At 32.6% G+C, this 21,565-nt stretch overlaps 2 protein-coding genes across 2 annotated transcripts; both read left to right on the top strand.

Moving 5' to 3' along the window:
- The first annotated feature begins 13,501 nt into the window (after nucleotides 1-13,501).
- On the top strand, nucleotides 13,502-16,521 carry LOC133778380 (remorin-like). The gene is made up of 5 exons (XM_062218277.1): nucleotides 13,502-13,946; nucleotides 15,191-15,241; nucleotides 15,378-15,465; nucleotides 15,601-15,682; nucleotides 16,140-16,521. The coding sequence occupies exons 1-5, from the start codon at nucleotides 13,748-13,750 to the stop codon at nucleotides 16,338-16,340; spliced, it is 621 nt and encodes a 206-aa protein (XP_062074261.1). The 5' UTR covers nucleotides 13,502-13,747; the 3' UTR covers nucleotides 16,341-16,521.
- Nucleotides 16,522-17,066: 545 nt separating this feature from the next.
- LOC133778379 (LIM domain-containing protein WLIM2a-like) lies at nucleotides 17,067-19,357 on the top strand. The gene is made up of 5 exons (XM_062218276.1): nucleotides 17,067-18,074; nucleotides 18,341-18,437; nucleotides 18,527-18,552; nucleotides 18,682-18,771; nucleotides 18,915-19,357. Exons 1-5 carry the CDS (start codon nucleotides 17,940-17,942, stop codon nucleotides 19,194-19,196), a joined length of 630 nt encoding a protein of 209 aa, XP_062074260.1. The 5' UTR covers nucleotides 17,067-17,939; the 3' UTR covers nucleotides 19,197-19,357.
- The last annotated feature ends 2,208 nt before the right edge of the window (nucleotides 19,358-21,565 follow it).

Below are 21,565 nucleotides of genomic sequence, written 5' to 3'. Positions count from 1 at the left end.
CTCAATTTGACACAGCCCGCTATAACACATACATATTAAAATGATTTACACGAAAACATTCTTTCAAACAAATTCATAATTTTTAAGCTGCCTTAATTATTCTTATTCCCCTAGTTATTCCATATAAGTGGTAAGATTGAATAGGACTAAAAAGGCTTATTTATTATTATTATTATATAATTACATGTTATATATTATGTGTAGTAAATGATTATAATTCTAAACTTATTTATAAACTCTAACCCGACACAGCCCACCGTAGGATATACAAGTGGTGAACATACAAGTATATTTTTTGGGGAAAGAGTATCGAACCTCGCCACAAAGAGGGGGACAGTAACACCATAATCATTACCACGTGGGGACCAACAATGCTACCATTTGGGGTACAAATCTATACATATAAATATATACAATTTTTGCTTTAGGTTATCCCATAGTTACAAAGTTATTGCACCTCCACCGCACCAAACCACTTATTTATTGAAATGAAAGAATCTAATCACATTTATCTGATCAAATATTAGTAAATTTAATAAAAAAAATTCAATTATGAAAGAAACAGTATATATTTAGACAAGGGAATATACTCACTTGTTACCTTGTGTTTTTGTAAAATATCATTTTGGTACCCTCTGTTTTCAATAATACTCATATGGTATCCTGTATTTTAAAATCGTAATTTAATCAAACTGTTGTCAATTATGTAAGTTACAAATTTAAATTTAATTACATAATTACATATAACTGATGACAGTTTGATCATACTGACAAAATTTTATCTATCAAATTTGAGTTTAGGGTACCAAATATGTACGATTTTAAAATACAGGGTACTATATGAGCATTATTGAAAACAGAGGGTACCAAAATGATATTTTGCAAAAACATAAGGTAACAAATGAGTATATTCCCTTTAGACAATAACTCCTTTTCGAACACAATTTACAACTTTCATCGTCCTCCGTTTTCCAAAAAGCAACTTTTCAAAATCTTTCATTTTAATAATATGGCACTGTAATAGCCCAAAATTGACTAAGGCAATTAATTATTAGCAGATGAGTAAATATTGAGTACACAAAAATTATAAATTACACATGTGATATGAGTGATATAATTCTGTTTAAAAATATTAATGATGTATCATTATATTCCTTGTTTTATATTATTCGTAGCATCTAATACTCATGTATATATCATTCAAATCTAAAATCCACATTTTTTGTATGAAAAATGATAAAATATTTTATCGTGTTTTAAAAATGATACAAATTCTGATTTAGGATCAACCATTTTAGTTTTGAAAAATATTCTAAAAATTTAATCAAATGGGAATTTCAATACAAATGACAACATTACACCTAATTTAAACATGTAATTGAACAAACATTTACTAAAACAAAAACATAATCATAATGGTGGTAATGAAATAAAAAGAATACGAGAAGTATGAAGTAAACTACTATTACATATTATTATTATTATTAATTTTTCCAACCCAAATCTTTGTTATTTATATTACATGAACATGAACATACATTCATAGGGATATGATTTTGTCTTCAAAATCCATTAAAAAAATAAAGGCAAATGACCTAACATTCCAGCATTTCTGACTTTATTCTTATGCCAATGATGATAGATAATCGAACAAACAGAAGAAGAGCTCCCAAAATCGGGAATTACAAAACAACGGAGATAGAGCACTCCTAATGGAGGAGGTAAAATATCTAATTCTTTATAATATAGAGAAAAAATGGTTAAATAATCTTCCAATAGGTAATGTAAACTTATATTTTTTGACCTAAATGAATAGTATTTGTTTATATGTAGTGAAACACTATTCATCAAGCTATAAATATTTTTTTATTTTTTTATAAGCTTTTGTATATATATATATATATATATGAGTGTGATACTATTATATTTAATTATTTTATTTCTTAAAATGAATAAAATATTTAAAAATATATATAATATTTAAATGATGTAGAGAAAAAATAAAGAAATTGTTGTATGGTATAATGTAAAAATTTGAGGTAAATTATAAAAAAAAAATATGTTTTGGTGATTTATTTTGTAATACACTTTTTCTATAATATTTAGCTAAAACTCACAAAAACATCTTTCATCAGCTCATTTATACATATATTTATAATAGCTATGCACAAAGTCTAATTAATCTATATCTACATTTACATATCATTTATATAATATTTTATTATTATTATTTTTCTTTATAAGCTTTCTCTCTCCCATTTAGTATATATTTATTTTTTATTTTTTATTTTTCAATTATTTTATTTTACTTTAATTAATAAAATATGTTTAAAGATATAATATTTAAATGATGTAGAGAAATATATAGAGAAGTTGATGTATGATATAATGTAAAACTTAGAGGTAAAATAGAAAAATATGTGTTCTGGAGAGCTATTTTAAATGATGGAGTAGAATATCTATTGGAGCTGCTCTTACAAGGCTAAAACAAAACACGTCGACTAGAGGTAGTTGCCTAACAACAAACAACAAAAGGGAACAAACAAACTCTGCAAATGCAGCAGCAAACCAAAGACGAACAACATAGACCAAGTAAGACACCAAGCAACACCACTAATAGATGAAACCAAGAACTAGAATTAGAACTAGGAAACTAGATATAACAACAGAACAATAACAATAACAATGAACTAGGCCAACCCTTCCGACCATCAAGACAAGAGTGGACTTAAGGCGTATACCAAGCTTTGTAGTTGTTGAGGACAATGTTACCACAAGACCTCCAGTCAATCTCCCCTTCAATGCCATAGTGGAGAGCATACTTAGCCAAGTTGTGAGCCAAATAGTTAGCCTCACTATCAATTTCTGAGAGCTCCCAATGATGTATACCCAAGCATAGGGGAAGGAATATCTTCCTTATATCTTCCAAGATTGTTACTTCAATTGGATTCTGGTTGGCCAATGCTTGGATCGCCACATCACAATTACTTTGGAATAAGACTGAGTTGTGTGAATGTGACCCTGCCAATTGAGCTGCTAGCACCAACGGCATACTGTAATGCCCCAAATTTCCTAATAAGGTTTAGGACCTTGATTAGGAGGCCGGGAGGGCCATAATTGCTTTATTATGCTATTTAATGATAATATGCATGTTTAGGTGTATTAAATATGCATGTGAACCCATTTGTGATTGATTTGGTGATTTTCATATTTTGGCCATTTCGGGCATTTTTGGCATATATGTGAAATGGGCGTGGTGCTTTGTTATTATCTGGTTATGCCAGGGTTACCCAGCACAAGACGATCCTAGGAGGTAAGCTAGTGGGAAAGTCACAACGGGATTTAAGCTTGACTTGGAGTAAGTCAAGGGGTATTTATAGCATTACCGGGTTATTGGGTAATGGGAATTAACATTTGGTGATAAATTGGGAGTTAGTAAGACCAGGGGGAAGTTCTGGAAGTTTTGACTATAATGTCCCCGGGGGGTGTTTTCGGGACCCCGAGCATTAGGTTTTATTGGAAGCTACTTAAGCTTGAAGTAACCTTTTAAGAAAATAAAAAGAACGTTCTGAACGTTCTCTCTCCCAAAAGTTCCCTTTTCGTTCCCGATCGCATTTTCGAAGGTATCTTGAGTTCTAGGACTCGGAATCAAGCGAGGATCGAGGCATAGCAATCCTAAGGAGAATTAGAAGCTTATTAGCCGGAGGATTTAGTTGGAAACAACTCAATCGGAGGTAATTCAAGTTTAAGTTTTAAGTTTTTTAAAAGTTTTTAAGCTTGAATTGAGCTTTGTGAATCGTTGAGCTTTTAGGTTGTTTGAACCTCGGGTTTTGGTGGTTTTGGACCATTGGGGAGTTTGGGAACTTTGATTTAATGATTTGGGAATGTTTAGACATGTTTTTGGGAGGTTTTAAAAGGTTAAAACGAAGGAAAAATGGCTGCCCCGAAGTTGGGCCGCGGCCCTGTTCTTGGGCGCCGCGGCCCTTGCTCGAAGAAGCAGGTGCCAGGATTTGGCCTTGCTGGGCGCCGCGGCCCTAGCCTCAGAGAACCCTGGGGGCCGCGGCCCAAGGTGCTAGGGCCGCAGCCCTTGCCCTGTTTTGACCCCGGAAACATGGTTTTGGGCCTCGGGATCATTCCTACTACCCGGATTAGTGAGGATTGATGTCTTGGAGGCTAAGTGTTAGTTCAAGGGTTGGTTTTAGAACTTGAACTCATTGGATCACCATTTGTGGTTGTGACTAGGTTTACACTAGAGGCTTGGATCAGGATCGTGCTTGTGGCTCATTTGTTGGTAACCTGTGCTTGGACCCAAGGTAAGAAAACTGCACCCCATATGTGACATGCATGGTTATGATTGATGCATGTTGAATGTTTAAATGTAAACATTGATAGCATAATGAATGCTTGGCAATCTTGCCCATTTGCATATGATTATTGTTGAGGCATGCTGGATGGTTAAGTGTGATGCATGTGATGCACGAGAAACATGTGATTAGGGCATGCCATGAATGTAGAATATGAGATTGGTCAGAGCTTGAGTCTCTGTGTTTGTGCATGATCATTATTATGCTCGCAACTGTTAAGTAAGCATGTTGAATGCCTCATCTTTGGATAATTGGCATATGATACACATTGATAGCATTGCTTACTTGTGCATGGTACTGACTAATTAGTCAGATTTGGCAAAGGTGCTGGTATCAGCTGTGAAGCTGTGACTCATTAGTCAGGTTCGGCAGTGGTACTGGGCACTGGTCACACAGGGCTGACTCATTAGTCAGAATTGGCAAAGGTGTTAGTATCAGCTGTGAAGCTGTGACTTATTAGTCAGGTTCGGCAGTGGTACTGGGCACTGGTCACATTGCGCTAAATCACTAGTCATGACAACCCTGGTGTGTAGTGCAAGCTTTGTCGATTGGATCTAATCGACCCTCTGCATTGAATGACTCAAAGAGCATTAATGCAGGACCGAACTCAAGTTCGATGAATATAAACAAGCATTTATCTAGCCAAGGGCTAGCCATGTAGAGCCATTGCGGGAAATGGGCACTGGGCCCCTAGTGACCTGGTTGTCAGTCACTCAGTATGGTTTACCAGAACCTCAAGTGATATTCACTCATCTGATCAGAGCTATGGGCTCTGCATGATCATTTCGATCATCATATGCATGGCTTGGGCACTGAGGCCCCTAGTGGCTTGCTTGTTGGTCACTCAGCATGGTTTATCGGAACCTTTAGTGTTACGACACTCATCTGATTAGGATTGACTTGATAGTCCTCCAATCAGAAGGCCAGGATTTCTTATCCTGGATACCCCAGCATCTGTTTGAATTCATTTGCATGCTGAGTAGAGCTATGAATGCTAGGCATGCCAGATATGATTTGATATCATGATATGACTGTTTATGAGCATATGAGTTTTCTTGCTGGGCTTCGGCTCACGGGTGCTTTGTGGTGCAGGTAGAGGCAAAAGGAAGCTGGACCATCCTTGAGTTGGAGAGCTTAGGTGATGATGTGTACATATGCAGCTGCTCGACCAATACTTGGGCGAGGTTTGAAAGTGGAACTAGGGCTGAACCCTGTTTTGCCGCTTAGTACGGCTTGTTGTAAATAATCTTTTGTAATAAACTCTGAAATTATATTTTTGGGATCCCAATGTATACAGTAAACGTTCTAGTGAAACGTTATATCTTAACCAAAGTTTTTAACCCCTAAACCGCTAATCACACTTAGTTACACGTTTATGGCCAAATGACTCGATTAGCGAGTTTAGCACTGTTTGCAATGTGCACTGTAGCGGTCCCTGGAGTTGGGGCGTTACACATACCTTCTCCAGGTAAAGGATCTGATACTAGCACTTTTTTTATAATGATGGAGGTAATTTCTCCTGAGTTGTCTCGGCTCACTGCTGATAATATGGTACCTTTGTCCGAGATGGCAATATCAATTGTGATACAATGCCAACCCGGGGGGTGGAAGCCAATTGGGGGCCTCGTGAGGACTAGGCTCAGATGATAACCTTCCTTCTATGAGTCTCTCGTTAAAGAGAGTGCGGAGGGTGGGAAAAGACTTGGCTGGGAGACTGTGGGCGATTCCATTCCTTTCTCTCCACATTATCTCAATAAGGACTGAAGCTTGAAGGAAGAAATCATCAAAGGAGATTTGGTTTGGAATGTTTTTGGTGTTGGTATAAAATTAGAAAAATATCAAAATACGCAGCAGAATGTATAGGGAGGGGATTTTAAAAAATTACTAATACTAGTCATAATCATACATATTGTAACATCCCAAATTTCCTAATGTGGCTTAGTGCCTGGATTAGGGGGTCGGGAGGCAATAATTATGTTATTATATGAATTATATTATAATGTTATTATATGAATTATATTATAATATAATTATGCTTGCATGTTAGAATTATTAAATATGTGTATGTGGCTCGTTTCTTATAAGAATGGTATTTTAGTAATTTGACCCGTTCAAAGTATAAATGCAAATATGTTTTTGTGTAATTAAGACCACATTATTATGTGGATATATTATGGTTACTCGGCATGAGACGATCCTGATGAGCAAGTTAGCGGAAGAGTCACAACGGGGTTTAATACCCAGCTCGAGGTGAGCTTGGGGGTATTTTAGTAATTTAGTATATTACCGGGATTTAGTGGGTAATGGGAAATTATTTGGTAATCATGTGAGAATATTGGAAGTAATGGGAATTATAGGACGTAAATTGTGAATAGCAGGGTATAAGACAAATGGCAAAATTTCCCTTGAGAGCATTTGATGAATAGGTTAAGGGCAAAGGGACAATTTGGTCATTTTTGTCCAAGTTTAGGACTTGGTTGGCTGGGAACCCCTTAGATGACTTAGAAAACTTAAGGAAAGAAGAATTTCAACATCTCACTCCTTCTCTCTTACGTTCTATTCTTCACCTCTTGGAGTTTTGGTGGGTTGAGTCAAATTGAAAGAGAATTGGCTTGGAAGGGAGGCTTGAAACCAGGGAATTGTTAGGAGCAGATTAAAACTTGAGTCATACAGTTAAGGGTTTTAAACTGAAGTTCTTATGTTAGTTCTGTTAATTTATTGAGAGCTATGGTATTTTGCATGCTTGATAGTTGGAAGGATGAGTTTTGAGATTATTGATGAGTTTTAATCTGGTAATTAGTTGGGTTTTGTTGCTAGAAAGGGTTGTGTTGATTGTGTGAATTGAGTTGGAAGATTTGGTGTATAATTAGGTTGTTTCTGGTTGGGTTCGGCTAAAGAAAAACTCAGAAATTCTGGGTTCGAGGGGCTGGGCCGCGACTCTGTTCTTGGTGAGTCGCGACCCTCTAAGGAAAATGGGAGCCAGGTTGGCTCAGAGGCAAGGGGCGGGCCGCGACGCGTGTCTGGAGATCAAGGAGGCCGAGCCTCTGATTAGAGGCGGGCCGCGACCCTTAAGGGGAATTTTGGCCCTAATGAGATTTTTAGGTTGGGAACTTAACCTTTTGAGCTCGGGATCGATTCTACTTCCTTGTTGAGTGGAATTCGACGTCCCGGAGGCTAGGATTTGGTCTGGAAGCTTTTATTCTCCTGTTGTTGATGGAATCCTTATTATGGTTGTGACTAGGTCTACACTAAGGGCTCAAATGAGGGATCGTACTCTAAGGGTGTTGCTAGTAACTTGCATTCGGATCGAATGTACGAAAACTGCACCCAGCATGTGAATGCGTGATTAGGGCTTAGTTCAATGGTTAAATATAAACATGATTAAGGCTTTGGCCCTGTTAATGAGCATGATTAGAATTATATTTGTGAATATCTAGTTAAGCACATTGGAATGCGCATAATTATGGTTATGCCTATGATTGTTGTTTGAGTGTATTATAATGCATTGTGACTGTAGGTATGTATGTTAAATGAAATAAGTGATTGTCTGTTGTGACTAGATAGCCCGGTTTATAAACCAGAGGATTGTCAGGATGTTAATTGGGGATCGACTTATTAGTCGAGGGAATATTGGACTTTGAGAGACTCGTCTTATAAGTCGAGGGTCGTAAAGCTTTGACTTACAAGTCGAGGGCATGTAAGGCTTGACTTATAAGTCAAGGACTTGAAGGACTCAGTTTATAAGCTGAGATTGGCATTGTGCACGTGGAATGCAAGCCACCATGGCTGGGCCACCCTGGGAGTGCAACACGCACTTGACTGGCTCGGATGCCAACAAATTGAAAGGAAATGCGCCACGCACTTGTGTGACCCTATGGTTGCTGATTTGTATAATGAATACACCTAATTTAGTTATTATTGTTCGACAGATATATTACTCTGTGAATTATTTAATATGTTTTCTTGCTGAGTCTTTTGGCTCACAGGTGCTTTGTGGTACATGTAAAGATAAAGAGAAGCTCAACCAGCCATGAGTCGGAGGGAAATAGCAGTGACATGTACATATGCGGTCCGCTCGACCACCACGGCCGAGATGCTCAAGGAAACTAGGGTTAAACCTAACTTTTGCCGCCTAGGTCGGCTTATTATGTAACTTGAATGTTATAACCAGTTTTTAAACTGATGTTTTTGGGATCCCGTGTAAAGAACATGCTTTTGATCTAATGGAAATGTTTATGACTTAACCAAAAGTTTTTAATACCTAAACCTTTAGTGGTTTAATCACACGTTTAGTCCAAATGACTTGTTTAGCAAGTCCATCACTGATTTTAAACACACTTGGAAACGGACCCTAAGTAGCAGGGCGTTACACATATATAGATATATTAAATTAACATATATAAGGAATAGAGATTACCTCTCGTAGCCTATCAAGTGTCCTTGAGTCTTTTAGTCAAAATCAACGATCTTCATATCCTTATGAAAGCTCACACCTTAGCCTTCCAAGTCATTCCTTGAATTGTATTAATTATTATTTTTTATTTATTATAAACATTTTTTTTAGATTGCACATTTATTTTTTTAAATCCTGGATAAGGTAACCAATTGCATGATTGATGTTTAACAATTCTGTAAAAAAAAAAATCTTAGAGCTAGGTTAAATAACATGTGTCAGGAGGGGTAACTAGCTACCCTGAGAGAAGTAACATTTTGCCATAAGAGGGATAACCAGTTACCATAAGAGCGGTGATAGGTTACTCATATTAAATATGAAAAGAAACATCAAATTTGATGGAAAAAAGAAGAACAATTCATTTAAAAAGGAGGAATAAGTAACTATGATTTTAGCAACATAGGTAACCAGTTACCATAAAGAACTCAAAAATATACACACATCAGAACGTGAAGGTAACTAGTTGCCCCCACAAATATACACACAAAGAACGGGAAGGTAACCAATTACCACAAACCTGAAGATAGAGAGAAAAAAAAAGATCCACTCCCTTTCTCTCTCTCCCATCTTCTTCTCTTCCCTCACCAAGCACCCTAGCCATCGTATGCCTCTCATTGCCGACCCTTCACTCCAACGACCTCCTTGCATCACCTTGAAAATAGAAAAATATTCAAATTTGAAAAAAAATTCAGATCTAAGAATGGCCAGCAGTCGAGGTTGAGACTCGCTTGGGTACGATGAGGCTAGGGTGGAGCTTTCAAGTTCTTGGTTCTCGACTTGGAGTGCTAGGTTCGGGGTCAGGTTGTAGAGGGGTGGCGATGGATCTCGAGATCAACGACGGAAATGGAGATGAGGAGGGTGGTTTGCGTCTAGGTGTGGGTTGCATATACAAATAAGCAAAAATATAATCCTCATATTTTTGCACAATAATGGCATAAAAGCCATATTTTTAAAAAAAAATCTCAAAACAAAAATCTAGGGGAAACATTTTTATTACAAATTAGAAGGAATATATTATTTTAGAAAAATATTCAAGTCTAAAATCAATTAGTATTTTATAAGATTATTGTCTTTCTAGTAAGGTAATTATTATTATGTATATTTAATTTGAAAGTATTGAAATTAGTCCAGCACAAAGATTTATTCATCATTCATATCAATCTAAAAATAATGATCCCCTAAAAAAACCGAACCTAAAGTAAAAATTGTACATACATATATAAATTTGTACCTCAAATGGTAGCCTTGCTAGTCATTTGTTTGGTAGTGGTTATGGTGATGTTGTTTCCTCTTTTTTTTCGTGATGAGGTTCGATACTCTTTTTTTTTTCCAAGAGTATACATGTATGTTGCTATGTTGGATTGAATTGAGGACTGTAAATAAATTTTGAAGATCATTCTAAGATGAATATATGTAACATGTAATGCAAAAAAGAAAAAGTTTATTTTCCTTGATTGAAAAATTGCAGATTTTTAAAGCGTGTGACTGAATATGAACAGTACATCATTACAACAACAGCCTTGAAAAGTAAAGTACAACCTGGTTAAGCAGGCCTACCTTTTTCCGTGGGCCAGGTTAACTCAGCCCATTAAGGATTTATTATGTGCCAGCTGATAGAATAAGGTGGTTTTATTCGATTAAATATAATAATTAAGAAGGTTATTCCTTAAAAAGAATTTTATTCAAGGAATAATAAGAAATAAGTAAAGAATTTCCAAAGGTTTAATGAACAATTAGAGCTATAAGTTAATATTTTATACTCGGATCCTCTTGCGTTTGTATGTGCAAACAAAGGGTCCCAAATTTATAATTTATATTAAAGAAATTGTTTATACCTTTTTGGACCTTGTATGTTTTTTCATTACTTATTTGGACTTTGTGTTTTGACAAATTATTTTTTGGACCCTATATTTTGTAAAATTGTTAAAATAGAACCCTAAACTCAATTTTGATGAAGAAAAAATTGAATATAACAATACGGTTTTTAAGCAAAATAATTTTATTTTTGTTCTGAATTGTTAGTTTGGTAAATTATTTGTGATTTTAGTTGAGAAAATATTGACCAAAATCGGTTTTAGGGTCCTATTTTAACATTTTACAAACACATAGAGTCCAAAAAGTAATTTGTCAAAACATAGGATCTAAACAGATAATGAAAAAAAATACAGGGTCAAAAAATGTGTAAACCCTCACAGAAATGATGAGTAATAATTGATTTACATAAATAAAACAAATAGAAGAAACATAATGACTTTTACAATAATGGAAAGAGTAGTACTAAAACTTTCACTATTGGCACAAAGAAAATTACACCATAGTTCCTTTTCCTTTTTTGTGTATGTGTTATTTACATAAATATATATATATAATGTCATTATAAAGCACACCATTATAATTTTTCTCTTAATGTATGATATTCCATGATTTGGAATATTGACACTATGTGACAGTGGGTGGTTTAAAGTTGCTATCAAATGAGGAAACTTCGCTTGAGGAACTGTAATATCCAACGACACCATAAAATTCAATATCTCCAAATTACCAAGTTTTATCTTTTTTTTCTATTCATAAAATAATAATGTATATTTCTAATCATCCAATTTCGCTATAGAAGGAAAAATATAATAAGGTTAAAAGGCTTCAACATTACTCAATATCACATTAATATATACCAAGAGACTCATATAATGTTGAGTTCGTCCATCGCACTGTTAAAAAATAGCAATTTTTTTTCCATGGAGACAGGAGAGGGTCTTGCTTCTAATGTGACAAGAACTTCTTGTCCTAACGGGAAATGGGGGTATTTTCCATCCTTAATGGTGCAGGGTCGGGGTGGCATTCCTCGCTCCATATCCGTCCTAGTTAAATTTTTATAAAATACATACATTTTATACATATTGGGGCTGTTTGGTAACACTGAAAAAAATAGTTTTTTATTTAATTAATTAGAAATTTAAAAATTAAACATAAAATGTGTTTGATAACTCTATTTTTATTTATTAGTTTTTAAAATTTTACCTAAAATTTATTAAATTTTGAAAATAAAAAATTTTCACTTTCAAAATTTTCTTAAACAGTTTTCATTTTTTCTTCTCTTCTTCAAATCAACACCTTATATTATTAAACAAAAAATAAAAATAAAATTTATCAAACACGTTTATTATTTTTTGTTTTTAAAAACAAAAACAAAAATAGTTACCAAACATATTTTTAATTTTTAAAAATAAAAAAACAAAAATAAAATAATATTTTCATTTTTGTGTTTAAAAAATTCAAAAACAAAAATTTTACCAAACACAACCATTATGTTTTAAATTTATGTTCTTAGTGTGTATATATTTGAGTAATAATATGTGCACCCAAAATATACATCAAATATTACATACAGTGATGTGGCAGTTTAGTCTCACTGTTTTAAAAAGCAGTGACATGTCACTGTGTGTAATGTTTGGGTGCATATTTTGGAATTACTCTATATATTTATTGTGTTGTGCTAGTTTTAATTAATTCTATTTATTTAGTTTTATATAAATAGATTTTTTGTCGAGATTCCCTTCCTTGATGAAGATTCTCATCACTACTCCTACTCAAGAATCAAGATTAAGCAGGACAGGGATGAAGATGAGAGAAGCTTAAATGAGAAACGAGGATCGGACAAGGAAGATGACAAGAGAGGCATTCCCCACCTAATCTTCATCCCATTTCTTTTTTTGAAAGAAAAGATTTGGGCTCGTTAAAACCTCAAGAGTAAAACTTTTTTGGGAAAAAGTTCAAGAGGAAAAATAATGTCAAGGGATATCATTGATAATAGTCATCAGCTTGAATATAAGAGTCAATACAATTAATGTGCCCTAGATGCTATAACATATGCTCATCCTTAGACAAAGCTAACTTAGCTAAGGAATAGACCATATTGTTTGAGACCCAAAATCAATATTTGAATAAAACAACGATAAACTCATTACAAAATGGCAATGATATCTCTCGTAATAGAACTAAGGTAAGAATGGTCTAGCATCTTGATATCTTTAGAAAATTGGATAATACCTTCCCAATTGATTGAATTGAATATTTAATAAAGGAAAATCTTATTCAGCTCCTTACCCTTGTAACATGTATAGTCATACATTTTAATGAGTTGTAACTTTAATATTGGTTGTGTGATTTAGGAGTTTATAGAATTTTATACTCCTTAAATGTGATTAATTAAATACTTTTTTTTTATTTAAATTTACTTATCATCCTAATTCTTAAGTAACACTAACTCTATAATAAATAATTCCACCTATAGAACCTCAACAGTCATTACCCTAAGATGACAACTCATCATAGAATGTCCTAAGCATGGAGGAGCTGGCACCAACCGTGAAGTGCCACGTAGCAGCCCATGATTGGACCAGCAAAATAGGAAGAGAAAGTGATGTTCATTTTATTCTAAATTTACTTATCCATCATATTAAAATCTTCATTTAAAGGTCAAAAGAAACTGATTAAGCGACCGACTTTTGGCTTTAGCTGTTTACGAGAAAGAAAGAAAGAAAAGAAAAACGTCTAAAGAAGGACCATATATTATAAATTATGATCACAAAAACATATATTGATATAAATATATTTCTTTTTTTGTCCCAATCCAACTTTTCTGTTTCCTTTTATACCCACCACCAACAACATTACCAGCTCTACTTACTCTACAACCTTCTTTTCTAGTTCAAGCTTTCTATCTCCTCTTAACTAAAAATTCCATAGTAACAATCATTTCATTTCTCCAACACATAGTTTTGGTTCCAAATTCAATTGGGTTATAATTTTTGGTCACTGTACTTATAGTGGTCTAGTCTAGCCTACTTGAGAAGTGTAGCCACCAAAGCCGTTTTTTCTCTAATTTGTTTGTTGGGTGTTTAAAACTGTGGCTAAGTTAAAAGAATACGTTATGGCTGAGGAAGAAGCCAAGAGGGCTGAGCCTCAACCGCCGGAAAATCCACCTCCGGTAGCGGCGGAGGAGGAGAAGAAGAAGAAAGAAGAAGAAGAAGAAAAAGCTGAGAACACTAAGGATGTTTGTGCTTCTGAGGAGAAGAGTTTGAGCCCAGTTCCATCAGAGAAGCCTCTTCCTGCCCCTGCAATTGTTCAAAGTACACATTTTTTATTCTTGTTTTATTTTTATTCTAAGAAAATCTCAGTGTGTTCATATAATATATATATATATATATTCATTTGGTTTTATATTTTTGAGCTGAAATTCCATGCAACTTCTTCTTCTTCTTTTTTTTTTTTAAAATATATATTTATATGATGTTTGTTGTTGTTTTGCAAAAAGGTGGAAGAATCTAGTTTTAAAAGTTTTTGTTTTTATTTCTTTTGTAATTGTTTGAATTTTTATTTGAGTGAGAGGCCAGAAAGAAATTTTTGAAACTGCGTTGAGGTAGAAATCAGAATCAATTACTTATTACTGATATTATTGCTTTCATGAGTATTATTTTGTTGCTCTCTCTCAAATTAATATAAGGTGAAATAAGCTCATAATTATGAGTGGAGCCCAAGAGCATAGAAATGAGAGAATAAAGATGATTTGTTAAGAACTATAAGAAAAAGGTTTTTATTCTCAAGGAAAAAGAAAAGGATTCTTATCTCTTTCCAAAAATTGGATCCAAATTCTCACACTGAATAAGGCTTCCCTGTGATTATTTGAGTAGAACTAAAGTGACTTTATCAAAGATAAAGATGGGCTGCACTTGTTTTAGTAATTTGGTTGTGCATTGTCTCACATATGTCAGAACTTATTTTTTTTGTTTTGTTTTTCCTTTTTGCATACAATAATCATAATTAGGGACAATTACCGCGAAACTCCTAAATAGTTCATTTTGTAACGCTTAACTTCCTATGTAAAATATTTGACAGCAAAACTCACTACTGTTAAGAATTTGTTGAAGTCTCACTCCTTACTATTAAGTTAAGTGTTAAGTTTGACTAAAATCATAATAAGAGACATGTGTCAGCATCATATTGGTCAAAAAAATAGTTTAATTTAATGCCTCATCTATTATTATTATATATTTTTTTAATAAATTATTACAATATTTTTAATGTTATTGCTTAGAAGAATTGTTTTTTTAGATTTTTTTTAAAGGATATTGCTTAGAAGTTTACTATGCTTGAAAGATAAAGCTTTTCTAGTTTAGAACATTTCTCATTTTGTAATTAGGTGATAAAAATAATAGCATATGTTAAAAAAATATTGTGTGATAATAAATTGTGATATCAGAGCCATTAAACTTGTGCTAGTGTATTATTTGGTAATTAGCAATAAAGCTTGTCCCTCAAAAAGTGGGTGAGTGATTTGTTGTTCTTCATTGACACTGGTTTTTCATCATCACAGAAATTGCTGATCCTCCTATTGAGAAAAACACAGAAGTTGCAGTTGACAGGGGTATGTATATGTTTGATCTTTGTTTTTCTTCCATTCATTCATTGATTTCAATTTTTGGTGTTTTTTTTTTCTTTAAATAAAAACACACATATATATCATGGTCATATGTATAAGAATTGGTCTTTTCTCCTTTTAGATGCAGTGCTTGCAAGAGTAGAAACAGAGAAAAGATTGGCCTTAATCAAAGCATGGGAAGATAGTGAGAAGACAAAGGCAGATAACAAGTAAGGGTTATGTGAATTCAATTATGTGGCCTTAATATACTATAATTTTAGTTAATGGATTGTTGTTGTTAATTTTGCATTAGTAACTGTTATTTATTTTAATCTTAATGATATTACAATTTGGTTTGTTTATAGGGCATACAAAAAATTATCTGCTGTTGAATCATGGGAGAATAGCAAGAGAGCGGCTGTGGAGGCCGAACTCAAACAAATTGAGGTATACATAATTATTTAGAGTTAATTCGGTAATTATTTAGAGTTAATTCGGTTATTAAAATTTTGAAGATAAAATACTGTATTTCATCTTTGATTTTTTTATTTCATTTTCTGTAAGTTACATCCAAAAAGTATAACAATAAACATATTTCTTATTCAATCTAAATTTAGCCATTGATTAAACAACAATCTTATAATTGAACAAACAACAAACTACTCTTATGTCACACAGATGTGGGACTCTACAAAACTTTATAATATTTTTTTCTAAATAGTGAATTCATTTCATACTCTGTAATATTATGATTATTAAGTTTTTGTGGTATGTTGAGTGTATGTAGATAATAGATGAGAAGACTCAAATATTTCATTACAAAATTACAAAATCAGCTAAAAGCATGTTGATTTTGTGTTATAAGATATATTTTTTATTTAATAATAGTAATAATATATAACAGGAAAAGTTTGAAAAGAAGAGGGCAGAATACACAGAGAAAATGAAGAACAAAGTGGTGGAATTACACAAGGTAGCAGAAGAAAAGAGGGCATTGGTTGAAGCCAATAGACAAGAAGAATTTCTCAAGGTTGAAGAGACTGCTGCAAAGTTCAGAGCTTCTGGCTATTCACCTAAGAAATTCTTTGCATGCTTCTCTGCCTAATCTAATAGTAAACTTGTTCTTAAACAAACTTCTTTAAAGTTTAGTTTTGTTGTGTGTGATCAATTAAATAACTTTCTTTTATTTGATTTGGATGTTTAAACCTTGTTTCTCTTCTCATATAATTTTGTGTATAACGTGGATATTGGTTTTCACTTTTAAAGTACATGTTATGTTTATGTGACATCATGTGTAATAAACAACACATCCCTTTCTAGTTTTCACAAATGAACATTATTTTTTATTTTAACTTCTTATTCAAATGTTTACTAAACTTGTATAATTTTTTTTAAAAAAAAATATGCCCTTTCACATTAGAAAATGATATATTTTTAATCATTCCCTTCATTTATTTTCTTTACCTTTGTTTATTTTTCCACAAAAAAAATGAACAATTTAATAAATTTGCTTTTAAAAGTATATTTCTTTTAGGAGCTGTTTGGATCATATATACTTTAGAATAATTTTTCAAAAAAATAAAAGGAACTTTTGAATTGCTTATGAAACGAAATAACCATTCTTATCCAAGGATAATTTATTCTTTATAATTTAAATAACGAAAAATTTAATACAATACTTATTCCAATATTAATTTATATATTCACGCAAACAACAAAATATTATGCTCATTAATCATTATCATTCTTATTTCATTTCATTACTATATTTTCTTATTTCATTTCATTACTATATTTATTTTAAGAGTAATGATATGTTCACCCAAAATATGCATTCAAACATTACACACAATGACGTGTCACTGCTTTTTAAAATAATGGGTCTTAATTTTAATAAATGTGATTAACGAAGCTAAACTGCCACATCACTGTGTGTAATGTTTGAGTGTATATTTTTAGTACATATATCATTACTCCTTAATTCTAATTTTAATATCTGAAACAAACGTCACCTAAATGTTTATATTTCGACACTATAGTGCTGGCATGCAATTTTGTTTCAAAATTTGCGAGATAATAGGCTATATGGCCAGATGAACAATATACTCATAGCTCACAAACTAAAGATTTTGTCACATATCTGAGTTGGTGATTTGTATATGTTAGCAACATATATGCCTAAGCCATTTTTTTGGCTTCTTATCTGGTCTATAAATGGTCATTCACCTTAAATATATACTACCATTAAGCATATGAGAAAATCACCCCCAAAAAAGGAAGGCAGTTACATTGGTTTAGCCTCTATATTATTTCTAAAGATCTGGTCAAACAACTAATATGGTTCTCTAACTTGTCTTTTTGCCTTAAACTATCCAAAAAAATGTTCCAAAAGAGATGGAAACCCCATCACGTGTCCTAAAAATACAATACCATTAACCTTTTCCACTCATTAATTTATTTCATTTTGAGCCTTTAATCTTTATTCAACTTGACCTGTACAAGTACAGGGCAAAGGGTGGCTAAATTTTGTAGAGTTCATCATCATATCTCAATTTTCTGAGATATAGAGAGAAAGAACTCCTCCTGTGGTTTCTCACTGAACGTTTCATCATCTCTTGTATTTTGATATTATATTATCATTATTGATCTTTCTCTGTTGAGCTTCTGAGGTTTAACAGCACAAAGAAAGACAAACCACAAAAAAATGGCGTTCAGTGGAACCCAACAGAAATGTAAGGCTTGTGATAAGACTGTTCATTTCATTGACATGTTATCAGCTGATGGAGTTATCTATCACAAGACTTGCTTCAAATGCAGTCACTGCACTGGCCTTCTTGTGGTATGTTTTCAATCATAATTAAGCCTTTTTGTTGCTCTTTTCTTTTACTTGTTTTTGGAGAGGAAAGATCCTTAAGGGACAATATTATCCAACTAAAAAGTTTTTAACAGATTTGAAATCTGTTATTCACATGGCAATCTTAAGAGAAACTCACAAAAGTTAAAGTAAAAGAAGATAAGGGTAAAGTAGTGATTATATTGAGATGATGATGATGATGATGATGATGATCAAGCACTTATCTGATATATGGCATCTTCTTTATGCAGATAAGCAATTACTCCTCTATGGATGGAGTCTTGTATTGCAAGCCTCACTTTGAGCAACTCTTCAGGAAAACTGGTAGTTTCACCAAGAAATTTCAATGTAAGAATACCCTCTTTCACCTTTTAAGATTGACAGATCTTATTTCCTTCATTTCTGCTAACAAATGTTTCTTCATCATGTCTGATCAGCTGGAAAGCCACCAACCGAACAACTGGTACATCCAAATCCTTTACATGCATCTTGGCTTATTCTCATTTGCATGATAGGTCTTTCCTTCTGGGAAATCTATAAATATGCTATATTCATTCAATATCTCAAAATCTTTCATGTCATACTTTCACAGGCCAGGGCCCCTAGCAAGCTCTCATCCATGTTCTCTGGAACTCAAGACAAATGTGCAGTCTGCAGCAAAACAGTATACCCACTGGAAAAGGTAGGCAAACAGCACGATATAATCCAATCCCAATTGTATTTTCAGGCTTTGGAGTTCAGTATACAAGCCAATTATGAGAATATATAAAAAAAAATTTCCATTGAGCCAAATTATCAAACATCTGGGCGACATTTGTTTTACAGGTCACTGTGGAGGGAGAATTTTACCACAAGTCATGCTTCAGGTGCAATCATGGGGGTTGCTTCCTGTCAACATCATCCTATGCTGCTTTGGATGGAATCCTTTACTGCAAGCACCACTTTGCCCAGTTATTCAAGGAGAAGGGAAGCTATAATCACCTCATTAAAACTGCTTCAATGAAGAAAAATGGAGTTTTATTAGCAGAAAATAACCCTGAGATAATAGCAAAAACAAAAGCTGAAGCAGCAGAAGTAAACCCCAATGAGGATTCAGTCCAAACATGAAATCAATCCAATAAAAAAAAAAAGGAAGACAATCAGCTTGGTTTAATAATTTTGGTTTGATATTTTCCCATATGTAGCAATGTTTTCCCATTTTGTTTTGTACAAGTTGTTGCTATATGAATGGGTCCTGGGCTTCACTTCCATTTAGCTTGAATTTTCAATTGACATGTGCAGTTTCTTTTTCATATTTCATAAAATAAAAACACTAATATCATATACTAATATTGAACAAAAAGAATTATAATATCTAATATATGATAAAATACAATATTAAGAAAAAACTTGTTACTAAGAGGACTCTCAATGGATGTTCTACTCAATTTTTTAAAATACATTATCAAAATACACATTTTTCTATTTTATCTCTAAGTCTTATATTATACCATACATCAACTTTTCTATATATTTCTCTACATCATTTAAATATTATATATTTTTTAAATATTTTATTCATTTTAAGAAATAAAATAATTAAATATAATAATATCACACTCATATATATACAAAAGTTTATAAAAAAAAATAATAAAATATTTATAGCTTGATGAATAGTATTTCACTACATATAGAGAAATATTATTCATTTAGGTAAAAAAATATAACTTTACATTACTAATTGGAAGACTATTTAACAATTTTTTCTCTATATTATAAAGAATTAAACATTTTACCTCATCCATTAGGAGTGCTCTAACAAAAGTGTGCAGTGTGAAGTATCTTAAAATTAAATATGTCCTAAATAAAATGAAAGTTATAGAATTAAAAAAATATATGCATGTTAGAGGAGTGCTAACAACTTCTTATTTCAATATTTTAGTGAGCATCCGTCTCCACAAACACATGTCAAAGTATTTTTTATTTCTAATTTTTAATAGAAATTGACTAAATTTATGAGTGTTTATTTAGTGTTATTTTTTCAAATGAAAATTGTCACATAAATATTTATATAGTTCGATTTGTTACACTTAAATGTCTAATTAAAATTTTTGGTTGCAAAAATAGCTATTGTTATAAATTTGGTGAGCTTTTGCCAAGTCTAACCAGGACTTACGTTGCGTGGCCGCCACATAACTGCACTTGATTAGTTTAACTTTTTAATTATTAAATATTTTAAACGAATTAAAAATTATTATTTTTTAAATCCAGTTAATTTAAAATAAAAATTTCAATAAATTAAGAATATAAAAACTTTGAATTTAACTAATTAAAAATAATTGAATTAATTAATTTAAGGAGTTTTGGCCAAATTAATATTAATGATAAAAAATGAAAATTGATAGACATCATATATAATAAATATGGGTAAATGTCATTTTAGACCCTGTGTTTTGCAAAAGTTACCAATCAGACTATCTATTTTGATAAATGACAATTTAGACTCAGTATTTTGTAAAATGGAACAAAATAATATCCTTAGCCCAATTTTGATCAAATACTTTTTCAATATGACCAAAATACCCTTGGATTTTATTAAATATTGAATTTAAATTATTTTCAAATATTAAAATTAAATTTACAAAATATAATATTTAAATTTAAAAAAATCAAACACAGATTTGTCAAGAACAAAGGAATAAAAACATATCAAATATGAAAATATCCTAAAAAAACTCACAAATGTGATGCACTATTGAAACCATTCTCCATAGCCATTGAAGCTACCTGTGTACCGTTGAAGCTACAACTAGGTTAAGAAATTCCTTGCTATCGGAGCTAATGGGCAACTGGAGAATGCTTGGGGTGATCGTGAACGTCGAACAAGTGTGAAATGCCCTATCTTCGTTGTCCGTACGTGCTCATAATGGCTTCACCTCCATTCGAAGCCCAGATCTAAAAAGGAGAAAGCCTCAACTTCGTAAGCCCCACCACAACCCAACCCACCTTCGTTTGAAGACCATATCCAAGGAGGAAGCCCCACCGTGACCTAGTGAGCACCCACATTATTTTGATATAATATAGCCAATAATCGCATGATTGCATTGCATTGCATTACATATCATACAATATGTATAATTTGAGCATATGCATATTCTTATAAGTGTTTTCATGTATAAGTATAAAAGTTGTGTATGTGATGTCTATATGTATGCTCAATATTATTAACCTTGTGGCATTTGAGTTGTCTTTTATGGGTGTTTGATGTGTTCAAGATATAAGAAAGTATGAAAAATATGGACAAGGCATGGAATTAAGTGAGAAAAGTGAGATATAGAAGGCAAAAGATGTTAAGTGGTGAAAAATAGTACAATATCGATTACTAGTATTTCGGGGTAAAATTTAGTATTAGTGGATTTACCAAATATAATTGAGGTATGATTAAGGTCTCATTGATGAAGTAAAAATGGTTTTAGAACCATTAGATCAATTCT

Source organism: Humulus lupulus, chromosome 5 (assembly GCF_963169125.1).
Source record: "Humulus lupulus chromosome 5, drHumLupu1.1, whole genome shotgun sequence".
Classification (NCBI taxonomy): Eukaryota; Viridiplantae; Streptophyta; class Magnoliopsida; order Rosales; family Cannabaceae; genus Humulus; species Humulus lupulus.
This window is presented reverse-complemented; position numbering and strand designations above follow the sequence as displayed.